Source organism: Centrocercus urophasianus, unplaced genomic scaffold, assembly GCF_019232065.1.
Source record: "Centrocercus urophasianus isolate 14NV4802_14NV808 unplaced genomic scaffold, USGS_Curo_1.0 seq_14, whole genome shotgun sequence".
Taxonomy (NCBI): domain Eukaryota; kingdom Metazoa; phylum Chordata; class Aves; order Galliformes; family Phasianidae; genus Centrocercus; species Centrocercus urophasianus.
Window position 1 is genome coordinate 12345815 of NW_024884586.1, and position 17773 is coordinate 12363587.

Below are 17773 nucleotides of genomic sequence, written 5' to 3' on the forward strand. Positions count from 1 at the left end.
CTTTCTCTCTATGAGTTTAACACGGTTTTGAATCCTGAGATGTTCCCTGCATCTCTATACCACAGCTGAGCTGCGTTTGCAGCGGTATTATCTGGCCTGAAAGTCACACACAGTTGCTCTAGCATCTGCCTGTCCTGTTTTGAATTTGAGCTCTATAGCTTTCTTCCCCCTTCAGTTTGGCTGAAAAATTACTCTACCAGATGGTAATGGACAATCAACTATGAAGGAGATTTCACGAAAAGTCTGCCAAAAAATGTCTGAGTAACTCAGAAAGTGTGTCTAAGCTGATCCCATTCTTTATGCCATGGTGCCATCACACCTATACAGCTGTGGGGTCTTTATTTCTAGAACTGTGGGAAAAAAAAAAATTGACAAAATTCAGGGGAAGGTAAAATTAAAGTCAAAAATTAACTTGAGAAGAGATTAGGAGCTAAAAATGATCACTCCGGTCATGCAAAACTAAAAATTGCAATAGCCTAAGAGCTGAGACCAGGAAGGATGCAGCAAAACATCTAAAGGGTCTGAAGGAAAACAAAGAGGTATGTTTAGACAGGATAAAATGAAGAACAGAGTTATTAAGAAAAACTCTATAAAAGCCTGCTTGATAAGTGCTCAAATGGCATAGTAAAATGTAAATAGAAATGATGTATCTCAGCATTTGAAAACAGAAAATCCAGCTAGAAAAAAATGGAATAGATTTTGGAGAGAAAAAGCTGGCAGTGCCACTGTGAGCTCAGAGACTTTCTTAATTTTAATTTTCCTATGCATTGTTACACAGTGTTGTTCCTCAAACGTTCCATAATTAATGAAATTAATTATGGGCATACAGACAACCCTTGTCACTTTGATGTTGTTCTATGGTAACTGCTGAGTCACAGCCTGACCCACTGATTGAGCACCTGGGGTAAGGACCCGGTCAGCCCTGGGAGCACAGGTGAAGGCAATTCAGCTGTATGACAGGAAGGGATGGAGCCTGGCTGCACCTCTCTTAGACCTCATTTAAGGGCTGGCTGCCACTGGGGAAGGATCTCTGCTTGGAGATTCCTCTTCTGTAGAGCTCTTGTTGTGAGCCTAGCTCTTTGGAGATTGGTGAGTACTTCTTTGTAACACCTTTTTACTGTGCTTGTCCCTTTGTTTTTACATCTCCTGTATCGCTGTTACATCGTGTTGATTTTTCTGATCGTTACAGTGTATGAGACAACTAGTGGCCTGATAGAGCTCTGTACCATTCATAAGAAAGTAAAGTAAAAAGGTGTAAAACTTAGTGGATAGAGACAGCTTTGGCAGAAATGCTGAACCATGACAACTGCTGTTAGGCGAATAAAAAGCAGAACTGCCTTAAGTGTCTATGTGGCAGCTCACAGATTCAGTAACATTCATTATCCTCCTTGTCTCTTACTTTATGTCATAGGAAACGGAAAAAACTTTCTGTCCCAAATGAGATATAAAAATGGTTCCATGTTTCATAGATAACTTTCTGCATTCTGAGAAGATCTAGGCTAGAGGAATGGAAAGTTCTTGAATTTTTAAGCAAATGTTCCATTATTAATAAAAACAGCGCAAATTCCTCTTCCCTTTCAATTATGAGTAGGAGACATTCCTCAGATCTGAATTATCTGCCATTTAGAAATAGTTTTTTCATACTCATTTCATCACCAGTGAGATAAATTAGATGATCTCTAAGGCTACATTGTTCTCTCTTCAGTGTCCTTCAAGTATTGCCTGATAGAACTATCATTTGCTCTTGTCCCAGGATCCTTTCACTAAATGAAAACCATTTTTCCTGCAGCCTTTCTCTCACCCACTTCCTCGTTAAATAATATATACCCCCTCACATAAATCATACATCATCTCTAAATTTTGCACATCCTATTCAATAAAAGATTGCATACCTGAAATAAATCTTATTTCTCCTTGCTGCTACTAATGCAAGGTTTACATCTCCATTTTCTTTCTCCCTGGAAGACTGGGTGAAAGAGCTAGTAATTTTATGGGTTAGAGGATTTTTTTTAATGCTGCTGCTAAATACATTGATTTTGTTGCATATTCCCAAGTCAGAGTTCAGATTTCAGGCTGATATATGCTAATGTATATAGCACATTTTATTTTCTGGTGGTTTGGGGGAAAAAGAATTCTATTCACTTGTAGTATTGCTTTCATATAAGGTGTGCTGGCAGGCTCAATGGAGGCTGAACTCTGAAAATGGCCACATCTCTGCACTTGGTGATGAACTGGAGAGTATAGCATCTTGGTTCCCTGCCATATGTCTTCTGCTGCAAGGCAGCTACAGACCTGCTCTGGGACACACAGTGCCATCACTGTAGACAAAACCAGACCAGTAACTGCCAGAGAAAGCCTGAACAGTGTTTGGTATTTTGTCAGGAGAAAGCCTAACTGCCATTCTTTTCTCCTGGGAATGGTATCATGACCTAGCATGCTGATAAAGGCCACAGCTGCCCTGTAGCCAGAGGAGAGATACACAGGGAACCTTAGCATTAGGATTTTGGATACTGAGATCTAGGGATTTCTGGCTCCACAGCAGTATGGCTGGTGAGGAGCACTGGAGTTGCAGATCATGGCATCCCGAGAAATCACAGCCCCAGGATGTTGTTCCTGGAGGGACTATAACACACAGAGGCTGAAATTAGAAGTTATTTTTTTCCCCTCTGATGAAATATATATTTTTTTAATTTCCAGCAGAAAACATAGATTACTTTGACAAGTAAATTTACAAATACAAAACCATTCTAATATTCATTCAGGTCATGAAATTTTATGGTTTCTGCCTGTGGGCAGCCCTGCTGACGTCAATAGTGATGACTCCTGTCAGGTTTGGGTTTTTTTTTTTTTTTTTTTGGCCTAAAAGTCTCTGATTCGAGCAAAATCTTTTCCTTGGTTTAACTTTCGTCATGAGAGCAAGTCTGCCTACCTATGAGTATCATTGTATAGCTGTTCATGACGTTTATAGTCTTTGTATTTCTCAATTTTAAACGTCTGCATTTCACTGAGGAAGACGTAGCACAGAAATACGTGATTTAGCAGAAGACAAACAGTGAGTGAGTGGCAGAGCTAGGAGAAGAGCTGTGATCTCCTGATATTGCTACTAATTTTGCCAGTAAACTGACCCAGCTTTGTGCAGAAATCATCATTAAATAACTATACCATTGCATAATGCTACACACTGCTCTCAGCAGTGCTGTTTTGCACTGAGGTGATGGAGCCAATGTGGGAGCACTTAGCTCTGTACTGAACACAAAGCACTGAAGTTATGGGGAATCACCTGCAAGCAGCCTAGCAGTTTCTGTGGGGTAGCAGGATGCCCTTTGCACATCAGAGCATTGCCCTCAGTCTTTTAGGGAATTTCTTTCTGTTTGGCCACCTACCGAATCAACAGCGCTGTTCCCCTTTAGTATTTCTGTAATTTGTCTGTTTTAAATCTTTCACTTTGCAGTGCTCTGTGCATAAGGAGCTTTCCAGAATTCAGACTTAGAAAATCTGTCATTTTCACTCATGGCTTATTTTTTAGTCTAGGCTCTTGAGCTCTGAGTTCACCACAAATCTCTGACACCATTTATCCCTACGCTTATCCCTTCCGACCCCAGTGTACACCCACATGTGAGGATGCCCCAGGTTCTCACAGGGTTTGCTGCCAGAGAAGATCTGATGTGGGCGAGGATTCAGATGGCTCTTCTCAGACATCATCCCTCTGCAGCTTGGCATAGGAGTCTAGAGATGGCTAATGCCTAACACATAAGCCCACAGGTACTAACTTTAGCCAAAAGCATAAGGATGCTGGCTGTCAAAATGTTAGTGGAACAGCTGTGTCCTCATAGGGAGGGAATGAGATGAGGGAATTCTGGAGGCTGTGGCTCAGACTGCTCAGGAAAACTCCTATTTTATTTCTCTTCATAAGCAGTCAGCAGGACTTTTCATCAAGTAGATGACTTTAACAGTGGGTTTGATGAAATGGCCACCTCTGTGTGTCATGTCACACTGCAAGGAGAGAACCTGCCTCCACATTCATGCTTTAGGAGTCCCAACCTCCTGTTCTAGCTCCTTTCTGACTTCAAAGTTGGGCTGCAGGCTGGGATCATGGGCACCGTAGGCCTGTTTATGTCTGTATTGGGTACCTGAGGTCCTGGAGCAGGATGCTGGGTGCTGCCACCATAATTCTTGGGGCAGAAAGGTGCTGTTGCTGGTGGGTAATTCCATGCAGGCTTCGTGCCAAGTGACTGACATGAGAAACCTGCTCTGACTAGCACCACACAGAGCAAGCAATGTCAGTTGTGGTGGGAATGCCCTTTTCTCTGTGACTCTGCTGACACCCTTCTGGAGCTGTAATCATTTCAGCTTTGTTCCTACACAGAGCTCCACACACAGAAAGAGAGCCTTGCACCTTATGCTCGCAAGGTTGGCTCTTAGCTCCAGCTCTCCTGAATAAATGGTAACAGACAATCAAGAGATCTTCCATAAGGACATTTCCTTTTTTTCACCACCTTCTTAAAGCTCCCACCTCTCCCACACCGGAGATCATTGCTGAGTAGGAAGCCCCACACTGACAAGCAGCTCAACTGTTCTCCTCTAGATTCTGGCAAGAGCTGGATGTGAATGACAGCAGACAAGGCTCAAGGCCATCAGCTTTGCTTTGTGACAGTCATTCTTCCCCACAGCAGGAGTAGTCTGCTGGGAGCTGAACTGCTTTGGAGGACAGGTGATCTTGGTCAGGACTCTGAAGGAAAAGCTTCATGGGGGCAGTGTGTGTACTCAGGTCATGCCTGAACAGGCTGGTGATATCTGGTTTGCCTGCCTGTCTTTGTCTTGCCTCAGCACTTGCTTTTTAGTGCTGGCAGGCTCTGGGTTTCAGGTGAAAGAAGTCTGCAAGCAGGAATTAGGAGGTGATCAAGGAAAGTGAAGATTCATAAAGCTTGAGTTGAAAATTTGTGTTTATTTTTTTTTTTTTTAAAGCAAGATCCTCAAAGCAGAGAAAAAAAAAATACTTGCAAACACTGTAGCAGATGCTCTACAGGAAGGGGCAAGGGCACTGTGACAGGAAAGAGTTCACAGTGGTAGCAGTGTGTTTTGGAAAAGGTAAAGTCTTGGACTTTGGAGAAAAGCCCTGAACACCTAAAACTGCAGGTTTAGGCAGCACTGCTCTACCCCTGCCATGCTTATCACTAGACTTCTCACTGGCTGGGTGAGACTTTATGCAGAAGCCCGTTACCACCAGCCTCTACCCCATCACAGGCACTTTAGCAAGCCAGGCTCAGGTAATAACAGCCAGCTCCACAAAGGTGCCCATGTCAGAACGATTTCAGTAACTATGAGAGCTAACAAGGGTTTAAATGTCTTTGAGGAACCAGCATTCAGTAATAAATAAAAGCACTGGATGAATAATGTGGATTCTTCCCCAAAAATGCCCCCGTGTTGCATTAGTTGTCATTCAGCTTGCTAGCCAGCAAGAATTTTGGATTAACTGTCTCTACCCTTCCTCTTGTGTTTCAAAACAGAGAAAACTATCTGCCTACCACTATGGCTCTTGTAATAGCACATTCTCTCAGTTCTATGCCCAGCTTCAGCCTCATCTCGTGCAGAAATACTGAGATGACAATTTACCACAATGATTATTGATCCTGAAAGCTCAAAATCTCCTCTTGTGGGTGTTTTTTGGTTGTTTTTTTTTTTTTTTTTTTTTTTTCCCCAGTCTTGACATTAATCTTGGAAGTGTCAAAGTAAATCATAACAAGAGCAGCTCATTAGTCAATTCCAAGTACTAGAGATTGTAGATTTCCAGTCCTACTTTCTGGGCCTCCTCACTTTTGCAGCAGTTCCACCAGCTAGGAATAATTGCACGCAACTATGACATAATCCCTACTGAAATTCAAATCTTTTCATTCCCTTCCAGCCAATTGGAACTCACCCCTGATGTTTTCCAGCTCCCTGCTTCCGTGAATGAGACAGTATCCATGTGAAAATATGCTTGGATCACCCACTGTGATTTATTCATCCAGAGGCAATTTGGAGGTTGTTCCTTACAATTAGCCACTTGATCTTTATCAGCATTGTTCACAGCCCTTAGAAATTTGTGTTTCTGGATACAACCTTTCCGGTACTCGGATGGCCTATTTAATTATACAACTGGACTTGTTTGTGCATGGGATACTGGAGCAAGGACTGAGCAAGTCCTAATGATCTTCAGAATACACTTTCTATCTGTGAATTCTTGCTGATAATAGAGAATAAGTTCCCCTGTGTGTCTTTTGGAAAACGTAGTGATATCATACTGCAGGGGAGAACACCATCTGCTCATAGGGAAGATTGTAGGGCCCCAAAGAAGCTGATACACTCATTATACTGAATTACAAAGGAGAGTAAATCATCTTAAGGTGTTTCATTTTGGAGATGTCAGCTCTCCAGCTAAGCAGGGACAAGCCTAGGCAATGCTGGATGAAAAAGACATTCTAAAGAAATTCATGTTGCTTTGAAACTGTCTTTGTGAACATGCATTAGCTATAACAGGAAAACAACATTTCATGGTGTAGATTCACTCTGTTGTAGCTGACAGCATAGTGCATTCAGCATTTTGCAGGGATCTAAGCTGGATTTCAGTCAGGAAAGACCTGGTGTTGCCTGTTTAAGAGAAAGAGATCAAAATTCTGTAGTGTTCAGATGAGGGTGTAGGGAAAAGGAAAATGAAAGGAATTAAAAAGCAGGAGAGTACTAAAGCAGTACAAGGGGAATTTGATTGGCTATGAAAAGCAGTTGCTGAGCTCTTGAAGTGTTCAAAGAGGAGTATGGGAGCCATAAGAAAGAGCAAGGGAGATACCATTTGTGGCATCATTCCTACCACCTGGGGCCATCCTGTTTCAATAGTGTTTTGTATCAGTTGCAAACAGCGTGCAAGGCAGTGGAATCACGCCCATGAGTGCAACAAAGGGAAGCATGTGAGGTACCTGTCTCAGATGTTTGAGTGTAAAATCCTCCAGGAGGAACAAAGCCTTTCAATGAACTTTGGGGGTGGGGAAAAAGAGTGTAACTGTCAGTATTTCTGCATGCTGATTATTCCAGCAAGCTTTCAAAGTGGTTTTAAGGTTACTCCAATGCAGTGCAAGACCATGCAATCTGTACATTTGCAGCTAAGAAGCTATGAGCTGTGGATCAGTTGTCTTCAGAGAGAACAAGGAGCAGTTAGAGGCAGAGAGCTCAAATCCATCATCTACTCTAGGTGTAATTTCTTCAGGCTCCAAGGAAATCAAAAGACACACTTCCCCCTCAGCTAGGAGGCAGAAAATATCCCCATCAGCAGTTTAAAGCTGCACACCAGCCTCTATCATCTGCAACTTTTGCAAAGGGTAGGGGAGACCCCAAAGTGTGATCAGTGGCACAGTGCTTTATTTTTGGCTTGCTGCACAATTATTTTGTGTTGAAAAGCTCATTTGTGGCACATATTAGAGCAGACCTGGGAAGATGACTTTGTTTCCTAAGTGATTCACTGATGAAGCGATGAGGAAAAGCATTTGTCCTGTTCAGTGTGGTAGGAAGCTTGGATCAAACTGTCCTCCTATAACATTGATAGATCTTTTCACAAAGCAAGTCATACCAGAGAGAGTCCTATGAATAGTTTTATTCTGAGGCATGTTAGTAGTAGACAGGAAGATGCTCATGACTGTTTTGGGGTGGGGGAAATGGAGATTTCCTATGAATTATCCTCGAGTGGATTTAATCTCAGAAAGACAACTTCAGATTGAGAAGATAGCAATGCCTGGAGCTATGCCCTGGGCAGGATTTCATGTTCTTTGACAGAAAGTTCTTTGCCAATTATCCCTTTTGAAAAGCTTAAAAAATTGACTATTTAATAGACATTAAGAAAACAGCAAAGGGACAGGAAGAATTATCAATAAAGTCATTATCTTGTCTCTTTAAGCCTTGTTATCAGCTGGTGTTTCATAAGATATTATGAAACAAAGTGCTGCTAAGTGGTATTAGCAACTTTCTCACAGACTGCAGACTTGCTCAATCCAATAGTTGCATTGATAGAGCTGAAGGAAAGAGCAGTATTAGGGACAAGCATTTTGCAGTCTGATTCACAGGCAGCACTTGATTGTTTTGGACATTTGAAGTAATTTCCAACCTCAGTGAAGAACTGCATTCTTTTTTAGGAGTTTCTGCCCTCCTGACAGGCATCTTGGCTGTTTGTTCAATGGGACAAGCTGAGGAGCTTTAGCTGGCAGCTCAGTGAAGCAATTGTGTAAAATCCACAATGGATTTTCGGTACCTGGTAGACAGCAGGCATAATGTTTGTTGGTTTGGCAATTGCTGTGTAAACAGTTCTGACATGCTTCTAACCAAGGGAGAAAGCTGAAGGAAATATACTGAACTGAAGGGTGGGCCAGCTTCCTTTATGACTGCACCAGCCGTGTCTTCGCTGCAAGATTATCTTATCCTGCCTGAACAAGCTGCCCCTTCTGAACAGTGTCACTCATAAAAAGCAGTTCTACTAAGTAACAGTGCTCAAGGCAGCTGTACCATCAAGTAGTGACTCTATCTTGCTTCCCAGGTGAAGTCCCAGGAACGTTCTGGAAGACAAGGAAACAATCAGAGGATCTTGCCTGTGTCCACACTACAGTTTTGCAATATAACAGGCTAAAGGGTTGTGCTGATTTAAGATTTAGCCTGTTAACAAGTCTGCAAAACCTGGGAACTGATGCTTTCCAGTGAAAGGTTTTTTCTGGTGTATGGGTCTAAAAGAAGCTGAACCCCTGTATGATTGTGAAAAAGGCCAGTAGCCTTTACTCCTTAGCAGCTCCATGTACATATGTGTTTTGGCAGCAGGAGATGGCTTCTTATTTCCCATTCTAAACAGGCATGCCTGCAGGGAGCACAGGAATAATGTGATGGAGAAATAGTAGCATTCCTCTCACTTTCTTGGCATAGCCACCAAAAAAAAGCCAACTCAACAACAGTGGGGAAGAATTCTGTCCCTTTAAAAAAGCTGTAAATAGCTATTTTCTACTGGGCGCAAAAAAAAGCACATCCTTAGAAAGCTCTACATTGCATGTTCGTGGTTAGGTGAGAATGCTAGAAACTTTCCCCAAGTACCTCATCCTAGAATCTACTAGGATTAAAATTCTGTCTAGGCTATGCCAAGTAGTGACAGCTGGGCTCGTTTCTCCCACAGCAGAAGAAGGAGGCAGGAAATGGTGCAGTTTTAATACCTTCTCCCTGTTTAAAACATGAGTCGGTCAGCTAAGGGCAAGGGCATCCCTAAGAACCATCTCAAGTCGTAGTTTTATAGGGCAGAGAAGGACGGAACGGGGTTGTTTCAGCAGTAGGGAAGGGTCTGAAAGCTATATTCAGAGGCTGATTGGAGCATGGTAAGGCCAGCTCTAGAAACATCAAAGGCTACAGCATGGAGTTAGTTCATACAGCTTAGCCAGCTGGATTAGACCCGTCATTAGGATGCAGAACAAAGCCTTTCTTCTTGGCAATAAGGAGCAAGAAACAGAATGAAAATGGAAATCGGTTCTGAGTCCTGAATTCCCTATTCAACATGAGATCCCCTATTTGTGTAGAAACTCTAGTTTGCCTGGCTTTGTTTGAAATAAAGGTAACAGGAAATTTCAGAGCGGGATGAGGTCAAGGTCTCTTGCTTCAGGGACAGCAGGCCCTGGGAGGGCTCTTGAGGCAGAATGCCCTGTCCTAGGAGGAGAACAAGCAGAGGAGGAAAGCATTTGCCATGGGATACCAGGCTACCGCCTCCTCACAGCTGCAAACTCAGCACTGAGATCTTAGAAAAGGCCTTTCTAAGTTTGAGATGACCAAGCAGTTGTCACACTACACAGTGTCACTGATACTCTGATACCTCAGCAGATGATTTAGTAGAGCACCACGATCAGACCTCTTGCTTGTTAGTTTTTCCCTAATATGTCTTTTGAGGAAGCTGCTGCTCTGTTTCAGAGTTTTGCAGGCTGACAGAATTATTGGCACTTGCCACATCTGTGGCTGCAGAATTATTTGCATTAAAATCCACAGAGGTCAGACAGAAAAGCCTGACTTTGATCTCAGTTGTGTCAGCATGGATCAGGGGTCACTAGGAGAAGTGTACAGGTATACTGCAAATTCAGCTTAAGATCAGGAAGAAGTCCAAGAATTTCAATTAGGAGTCAAGTTTCTCTATTTACTGTATCATCCTAACAAGGCATTCCTATATGTAAGAAGGTACTTGTTGCTTGTCACTAGGCTTTTTCTTAGTACTGTGTTTTAGGAGAGAAGAAAGGAAAGATCTCACTCTATTAGTTAGCATCTGCTTTACAATTTCTTATAGATGCTTTTTTTTAAAAAAGCAATCTTTGAAAGGAATAAGACATATTTAAATTAAGCATTTCTTAACCTTAAGCATGACTGATTGAAATATTAATGGCTGTTAGAAAGAAATGTGCCTGTGCTCCAACTCATACTGTTGAAGCCTTTAGATCACTGTATTCCCTCAGACTGGAAACAGTCTTCTACTGTCTGCCACAGTAAAAGAGAGAAGAGAGCACTAGTAATCAGCAATCTGTGTCTTAATCATTTTAATAATATTGCAAATTGCAACTGACAGAACAATCAGGGCTGCATGTTACCCCAGGAAAGCAGCTTGATCAATGTCAATGATCCTGTTAAAGAAATGGAATTTACTTTAATGGATGAAAAAATAGGTTTCTTGAGCTTTGTCATTAGAGTGATTTCCATAAGCCCCACAGTGATTCCTACACCATTAAAACTACAAATGGAAATGGATAAAAAGATGGACTTAAAAGTTCTTGATTTGTCATAAATATATATTGCTTAATTTGTTTTACCTGGCCTCAGCTCTTTCCTCAATGAGATAATCCCTCACTTTCCCCTCCTCCAAAGTGAACCCCTTGGATTTCTCTGACTAAAACTCTCATATCTCTCTGGCTACCTTCTGTTGCTCCACCTCAAATCTTCTACATCCACTTAACGTCAGGGGTCTCTAATTTTCTTCTCTCTTTTATCCATTTTTATAATGGGATTGTACCTGACTTACTCCAAGAACACCAGCCTGAAAGAATCGGGCTCTCAGTATCCAAAGTCATATTCAGCACTCTGAAAGTGACCATTTGATGACTGTTTTCTGCAGAAATAACATTATTGCCTTGGTTTGACTTCACAAGTCACAGGAAAGCACTTGCTACAAACCTAACAGACAGAAGATCCTGAGCATGAAGTGATCTCCCTTGAACACTTAAACTGCAATGCTGTTCAGGATCTATCTTTAAAATAATTTTAGCCATAGATGTATTTTCCAGTTCTTTTTTTTTTTTTTTTTTTTTTTCTCTCTTAGAAAACAGACCAAACTTCAGTTTTGTTTCTTTTTCCCCTATACACTGGAAAATACTTACGATATGTTTTGGCGAAACTGAAGGAAATATTTAAAAAGTACTTCTTTGAAGCCAGAAAGAACAAAGATTTGCCATGATGCTTTCCCAGTGTGAGGTTTTTTTTTATTCTTATATAAGAAAAAAAAGTCAACTTTTATTTATTTATTTTATTTATGGATGACAGAAATGTAGGTGTTGAATTAAGTATTTCCTAGCTTAAGCAGAAGTCCAGCATATGTCCAAAGACATTACAAAATGACAATATTTTATTCGGCTGCTCTATTCTTTCAAAAAATCAAACTTAAGGATTGCTCTCAAGATCTTACTGTGTACATTTTCAAGTCTCTCCTCCCTCTAGTCCATTACTACATACGGCCTCCACTGTTTACACTAAGATGGAAGCCTCATCCTATTCTTTTTTATCTTCTACTTCCTTTGTTGTTTACTGCTTGTGTTACACGGCTGAAATTTCTACAGTGGAATTACTGAAGCAGAAGAATGTGAACTTTCTTACATTCCTTGACTGTAGTGTAACGCCTGCCAAAACTAGGGTTGAGGTTTGCTGGAAATTTAATTAATTTGAAATTTAGGTTGGTTCTGAATCAAATGGGAATCTTTCTTTCTTTTTCAATTCTCTCCTGCAAACAGGAATATAATCTCAGTGAGTAACTGCAGAGAGCTTCAAGTTTCCAGTCCCTAAATGACCCACTACTGGCAGGAAAAGGGTTGTTAGCAGAAAGCCTGCCACATTAGCCCTTAAGTCACGAACTCTCAATTTTCAGCAACCCACTTTTTACCAAAAACACATCAGAAATGTGTGATCTGGTAAAATGTGGCACAATGTTCTGAACCAAAATTTTTTTGGGTTTATATAGTATGTAAAACTACTCCTGTTCTAGTCTGCTGGGAGGAAAAAGTCAAGTCTTACGAACTAGTTCTGAAACCATGTAAATCTAAAGGTCTTGTATCTCAAAATAGTCCATTTAATAATGTATGGAAGTACCATGTCACTATGATTTAACTTCCCTGATGAAGTAAAAGCAATTTTAGGATAGAAATCTATTTCTGAGGCAGGCACAAGTGAGGAAAAGATTTTGAAGCAGTGAAGTTTGGTGCATATTGGCTATTCTGAGTTAGAATTTTAAACTCTTAAATTAGGCAAGGCACTTTGTGCCTTACAGCCAGAACACTGCCACAACAGTGACACAATAAGTCATACTTTCTGTCTTGGGACAATTATAGTCCCAGTTATATTTCACTGTTATCACTGGAATCTTCCAGAGTCAGCTGGAACTCTAACTCAGTGGCTTTAAATTTTGGACACTGCTCTTTTCAGTCAATAGATATGATAAAGCCCTTATCATAGCATATATTGCACAGTTCTTACTCCTTGCTCTTTAAAGCCCTGTTAGATGAAGTCATTTGCTCAAGAACGAAGAAATAAAAACACTAAGCAGACAGTGGGTTTGATCAGATTTCAACAGCATTCAACAGTTGGTAGAACAAAATCACGTGAATGACTGTATGTACACTTGCCAACACAGACAGAATCAACTACTTTTTTGTTCATTCTGACCCCAAGGCCCTACATTTGAGGTGCCAGTGCTCTACTTTTCAGATGGCAATTAAGGAAGACAGACATCCTAGGACTGACTCTGGCTATCACCCCAAATGCAGGGCTCGGCTGAGGTATGTGCTGTTAGAAAAGAACACAGTGTTCCACACAATGGAGAAGTAGCAGACAGGTTACTATCTCTGCAAAAGGCTGGTCCATCACAAGATTTCTTGTATGCTGTTCACCAGCTTCAATTCTGTTTTACCCTTTTGCACATAGATACAAAGCTCTAACAATATTCTTCACAAACTGTGTACAGCATATCTTCAGAAATGCTACAAATGCATTCTCTGGAATGATGTCACTGGTATGTAGGTTGAGTCAAACACTTCCTAACGTTCAAAGGCCTGCGTTAATGACAACCCTGGAGGATGATCATGCACACAGTGTCTGTACTCACAGTTTTCACAGCGACTCCCAGTATAGCCAGCAAGACAGGCACATTTGTAAGTACCACTTTTGTCAAGAATGCATGTTCCATCATGAAGACATGGAGATGAAGAACAAGCTATAAGGAAGAAACAGAACATTCATGATGTCTCAATAGGATGGGGTTCTATCTTTCCTCATTATGGTTATGGCTGGGAGTAAATTGCATGTTCTGGTAAAAATTGAGGAAGGTACAGTAAATGGCCTAATGCTTGTTAAAAAGCCTTTTTACACTCACTGAAGAGGAGATCTGCTGTGGATGGGAAGTTTTCTCCCCAGCATTTATCATTTATTCTTAGCATTTTTCTCTGAGTACTGTCCAAATGTGAGAAAAATAACTCACATCAAACTCCAACAGTGCTTAGGCTTAGCCTAATTTAAAGAAGTATAACATCAACCTACATTTCTCCTGGCATTCATCTCAGAGGTAAAGGATGAGTTCCAGGATCCGTAGTAGTTCTGTACTACTACATTTGAAGCATTCACTTTGCTGCAGTCCAGAATGGCAGATATCAGAATTGGAAGTTTCCTTGAAAATACTTCAGTTGAAGCATGATGTTTGAGTTATACCCAGATGGCAAGTGACAAGAGATATATAGATACCACGTTTGGATTTCTCCAGAGGTTTCATGTACTAATGTAACTGCAGCTTGTGTCTATGTGGCCAGTGAATATATCCCAGATCTCACTGAGGACTGAGGTCTAATTAAGGACAGTAATTTGTTCCTGAAGAGGAATAGATATACATATATATATATATATACACACATATATATGCACATATATATATATATAGTACTGTGTCCAACTAACAAAAAGAATCTCTGAGAAGGGGAAAGAGAATGAGGAGAGCTTGTTTAAACTGATAGCTGTAGTCACTGGTTTGAAGCCAGATGACTTTCAGCTTTGTCCTCACCCCAGCTTTTTTTCATAACTGTGAGTGAAGACAAGCATCAGATACCACCCTCAAAAATGCCTGATACTCAAGAGAAATAGATATTTTTCTTTTTAAAGGAGTCTTGATTGCCTAGCTTCAAACACCATGGGACAATACTACAGAACATTAAGGCCCCTATGTTGTGTCAAAGATCACCACGTTATGGGTACAGTAGAGTGCTATTGAAATTCAACAACAGGCTTTCATCTAAACAGATCCAACATATGTCTAATCCCTAGGAGATCCTGATGCCTGCCCATCTGGCCTTCCACCCTTCTCATATGAAGTCTGCTGAGTGCCTTCGTGTCACTCATGCCAATTATTGGCTTCCATTTGACAGTTGGCATGGGATGAGTGACAGAGCTCAGGGACCTAACACCTGCTTCCAGATCAGGCAGCACAACAGACTGTACGATCTCTTCCTTTAATAGCTACACACTGAGCAACCTTTCTAAAGGGCAATATAAGCTTTGAGCTTATTTTGTATTAATCAAAATCTTTCAGGCTGTTGAACCAGTGACCTCTGTGCAGCCAGTGTCACTGCTTCAGCAGGCTTGACTTGTAAGTCAGCACAAAGCTCGGCAGAAGGGAAACAGAAAGAGAATCACAAGCCACCTTTCCACTCCTCTCCATTACACCACTAAGGTGCTGGCTACACCTGGTCATCTCCACATCCTGAAAGTGTTGCTTCAGCTCTCATCTGCACCACAGGCTATTGCTCTAGCAAATCCTGTGCAGTCTCTTCCTGAGACCTCAGCTTTCCACAAGGCTGTGCACAAAGGGGAAATCTCAGGGGAAATGCTTTACTTTGTAATGACTTGCCAGAGCTTTCGATCTTGTGCTGCCCTTGCTCTCAATTCCACACTGCCCCAAGCACGCCGTATTCTTCTCCAAAACTGTCCTGCTGGCCAGGTTAATTCTTCACACAAAGAGATGCTGGGAGTATTTTAAAAGCCTTTCACTGCAGTTACACATTAGGCCAGAACAGCCTCATAATACAGCATACAATGAGACCTCCTCACAAACTCTAAGAAGCCCTTTGCAACATGCTCTGTGTGGATTACCACACTTGCAACCACCCAGCCTCAGAATAATTACCGCTAAAAATGGGGCGGAAATAAAGTGCTCAACAGTATTCGAATACCAAGTGTTCCCTGCTGGGTAGAGAAAACAGAATCAATTCAGCTTGTGCCATATGGAAAATGTTAGTTTCCTGAGTGTAGGCAGCCCTTATGCAACATAGCCCACACCGCAGTCGTTTGTTCTATATCACCTCTCCTGCTGTAAGCCCAGGCAAAGTATGAATAGCTAACTGCTGCAGCTACATTACTAATGGGTATGCTGAAGGTAACAGCTGAAGAACAGGGCAGGCTCAGGAATGCCACAGGCACTGCATGCAGCAGTACGCACATTTCAGATTGCTAGTTACAACCCTGATCATTGGCAACTGCTGATCCACAGTAGGTTTGTGTATTTCTAAAAGGATTCTACAAACTAAATAAACTTCCTGAGCCAGGTATACTCTGGACAGCATCATGAAATGTGGGTCATCGGGGTGTGCAGAAGGCAAGTTATGCTGAGTCATAGATGCTGCAGGGTTTTTCTATGGCAAAGCAGCGCTCCCTGATTAGTCTTCTGTGCCAGAAGTACTGGGGATTTTTTTGACCAAAATTCCCTTCATAGCTAAACAAAGGAAATCCAGAGTGAGCATACATGTGGGTTTAAATGCAGTGGCAAAACGAGGAGAAAGCTACACTTTCTAAGTTATTTAGCAGCCTGGAAAAAAAAGAAAAAAAAAAGAAAAAAAAAAAAAAGTAGAGAGCAATGTGGGGCACTCAAGCACTGAGTACCAACAAAAGCACTGGAATTCTAGAGCCCTGCTTCTGTCATTCATAACACTAAGTTCATCACAGAATGGGAAAGGCCTCTATTTTCTCTTTCTTGAAGAAAAGAATATGTCCTTTGTACACGCTTTATTTGTAAAGCTCTAATGGCATGATACATGAGCCAACACCAGAGGCATGTCAGGGCATTTTGACTGAAGTAATTATAAGGCTTTGCATCAGGTTTCTCCTAACTGAGGCAGCCACTCTGCTCCTGCACACAGCACTGAGCAATTCCACAATTGCAAAAATATTCATGCCCCTTTCTCTGTCTTCTGTGCTCTCCATTCCCGGATTGTCAGAGAAAATTCCCTTAAAACAGCAGCCTTTCTGTGCTCACCAACGAGCTTGCTCTTCACACAGGTAGAGGGAATTTACTCTTCGTTAAGAGAGCCTCACATTCACATGCTATGCGATGGCCTTTGAACCTTCCATGCACTGACTTTGTGTAAGCTGCTGTAGGCAACACAGCATGAAAGTTTTTAATGAAGCAAAACAGGGAGAGAGATTAGTGAAACTGAATTAATGAGAGTGAATGGCATGTTCCACTTTTTGGATTATTTTACCTGTAATTTCTTCAAAGACAGCGTGAAATCCATCAAAGTTCTTGGATCCATCAGACTGGAAAAGGACATGGAGTGAAGACCCAGTGCTTCGAATGGGAGCTGGCCTTTCATTCCCACAGAATTTCTTAATTACTCGGCTGTCCAAATTGTCCCCGTCACGTACCTCCACATAATCATACTGGCACATGTAATCAAACTCCAGGCTCAGCATGGAAAACCTTGGGGAATAAGGACACACACAAATCAGCCAGGACTCTTACTCTCTCCCCTGTGCACCCTGACTGGTGTATTTGGAAGTTTGGATATGCTACTGTCCCCACCTTTGTGAACCAGCAGGTGCTGATAACACGACAGCCCTCTCACTTCATCGCAGTTTTTGCATCATGATCCTTGGAAGCAACTTCACAGAGGTGCTCCGTGAAGGTATTTAAGTGGCTGAACAGTGAAGTCTAAATTGAAGTCATACAGTCTGTTCACACACATCAGGACCCTAACCAGATCATGATGTTAGAAATTCCATCTACAGTCAGATGCAGTAGGGGGTATATTTTTTTCCTGGCTGTTTGCTGAAAATTGTTCTCTTTCCCCTAAGTAGAGTACTAAGTACTGAAAGTAATGTTATCAAAGACTGAGAATCAAAAGCTGTTTACACGGAAAGCCAGCAATTCTGAGTACAATGAAAACTCAAAGATGTGACAGAAAGGAACAGAGAAAGGGAATCTGAAACAGTACAGAACACTACAAAGCAAAATGGCAGTAAACCCCTAACGTCTTGCACTTGCCCTTCTTTTAAAGATAGAAATAAGGAACAGCAGAAGAGAAATATTTAAAGCTTTTTCCCACAGCGTCTGTCTTTCCTAGCTTTGATCCAGCCACTGCACAAGGCTCCCCTTCATTAACAACAATGTTATATGCTGCTGTTTGAGTTCAGCAGGGCACAGAGCCAAAGCATGCCACCAGAA

General features: G+C 41.6%; 1 protein-coding gene across 2 annotated transcripts in view; it reads right to left on the reverse strand.

Annotated features, from left to right (window-relative positions):
* The window catches only part of PAMR1 (peptidase domain containing associated with muscle regeneration 1), a 54021-nt gene that overhangs the window by 13047 nt on the left and 23201 nt on the right, over window positions 1-17773 (reverse strand). For both annotated transcript variants that reach the window (XM_042814595.1, XM_042814593.1), the window contains exons 5-6: window positions 16812-17029; window positions 13397-13504 (exon numbers count right to left, since the gene is read on the reverse strand). In XM_042814595.1, the coding sequence (XP_042670529.1) occupies window positions 13397-13504; window positions 16812-17029 (326 nt within the window). The remainder of the gene's footprint in view (window positions 1-13396; window positions 13505-16811; window positions 17030-17773) is intronic.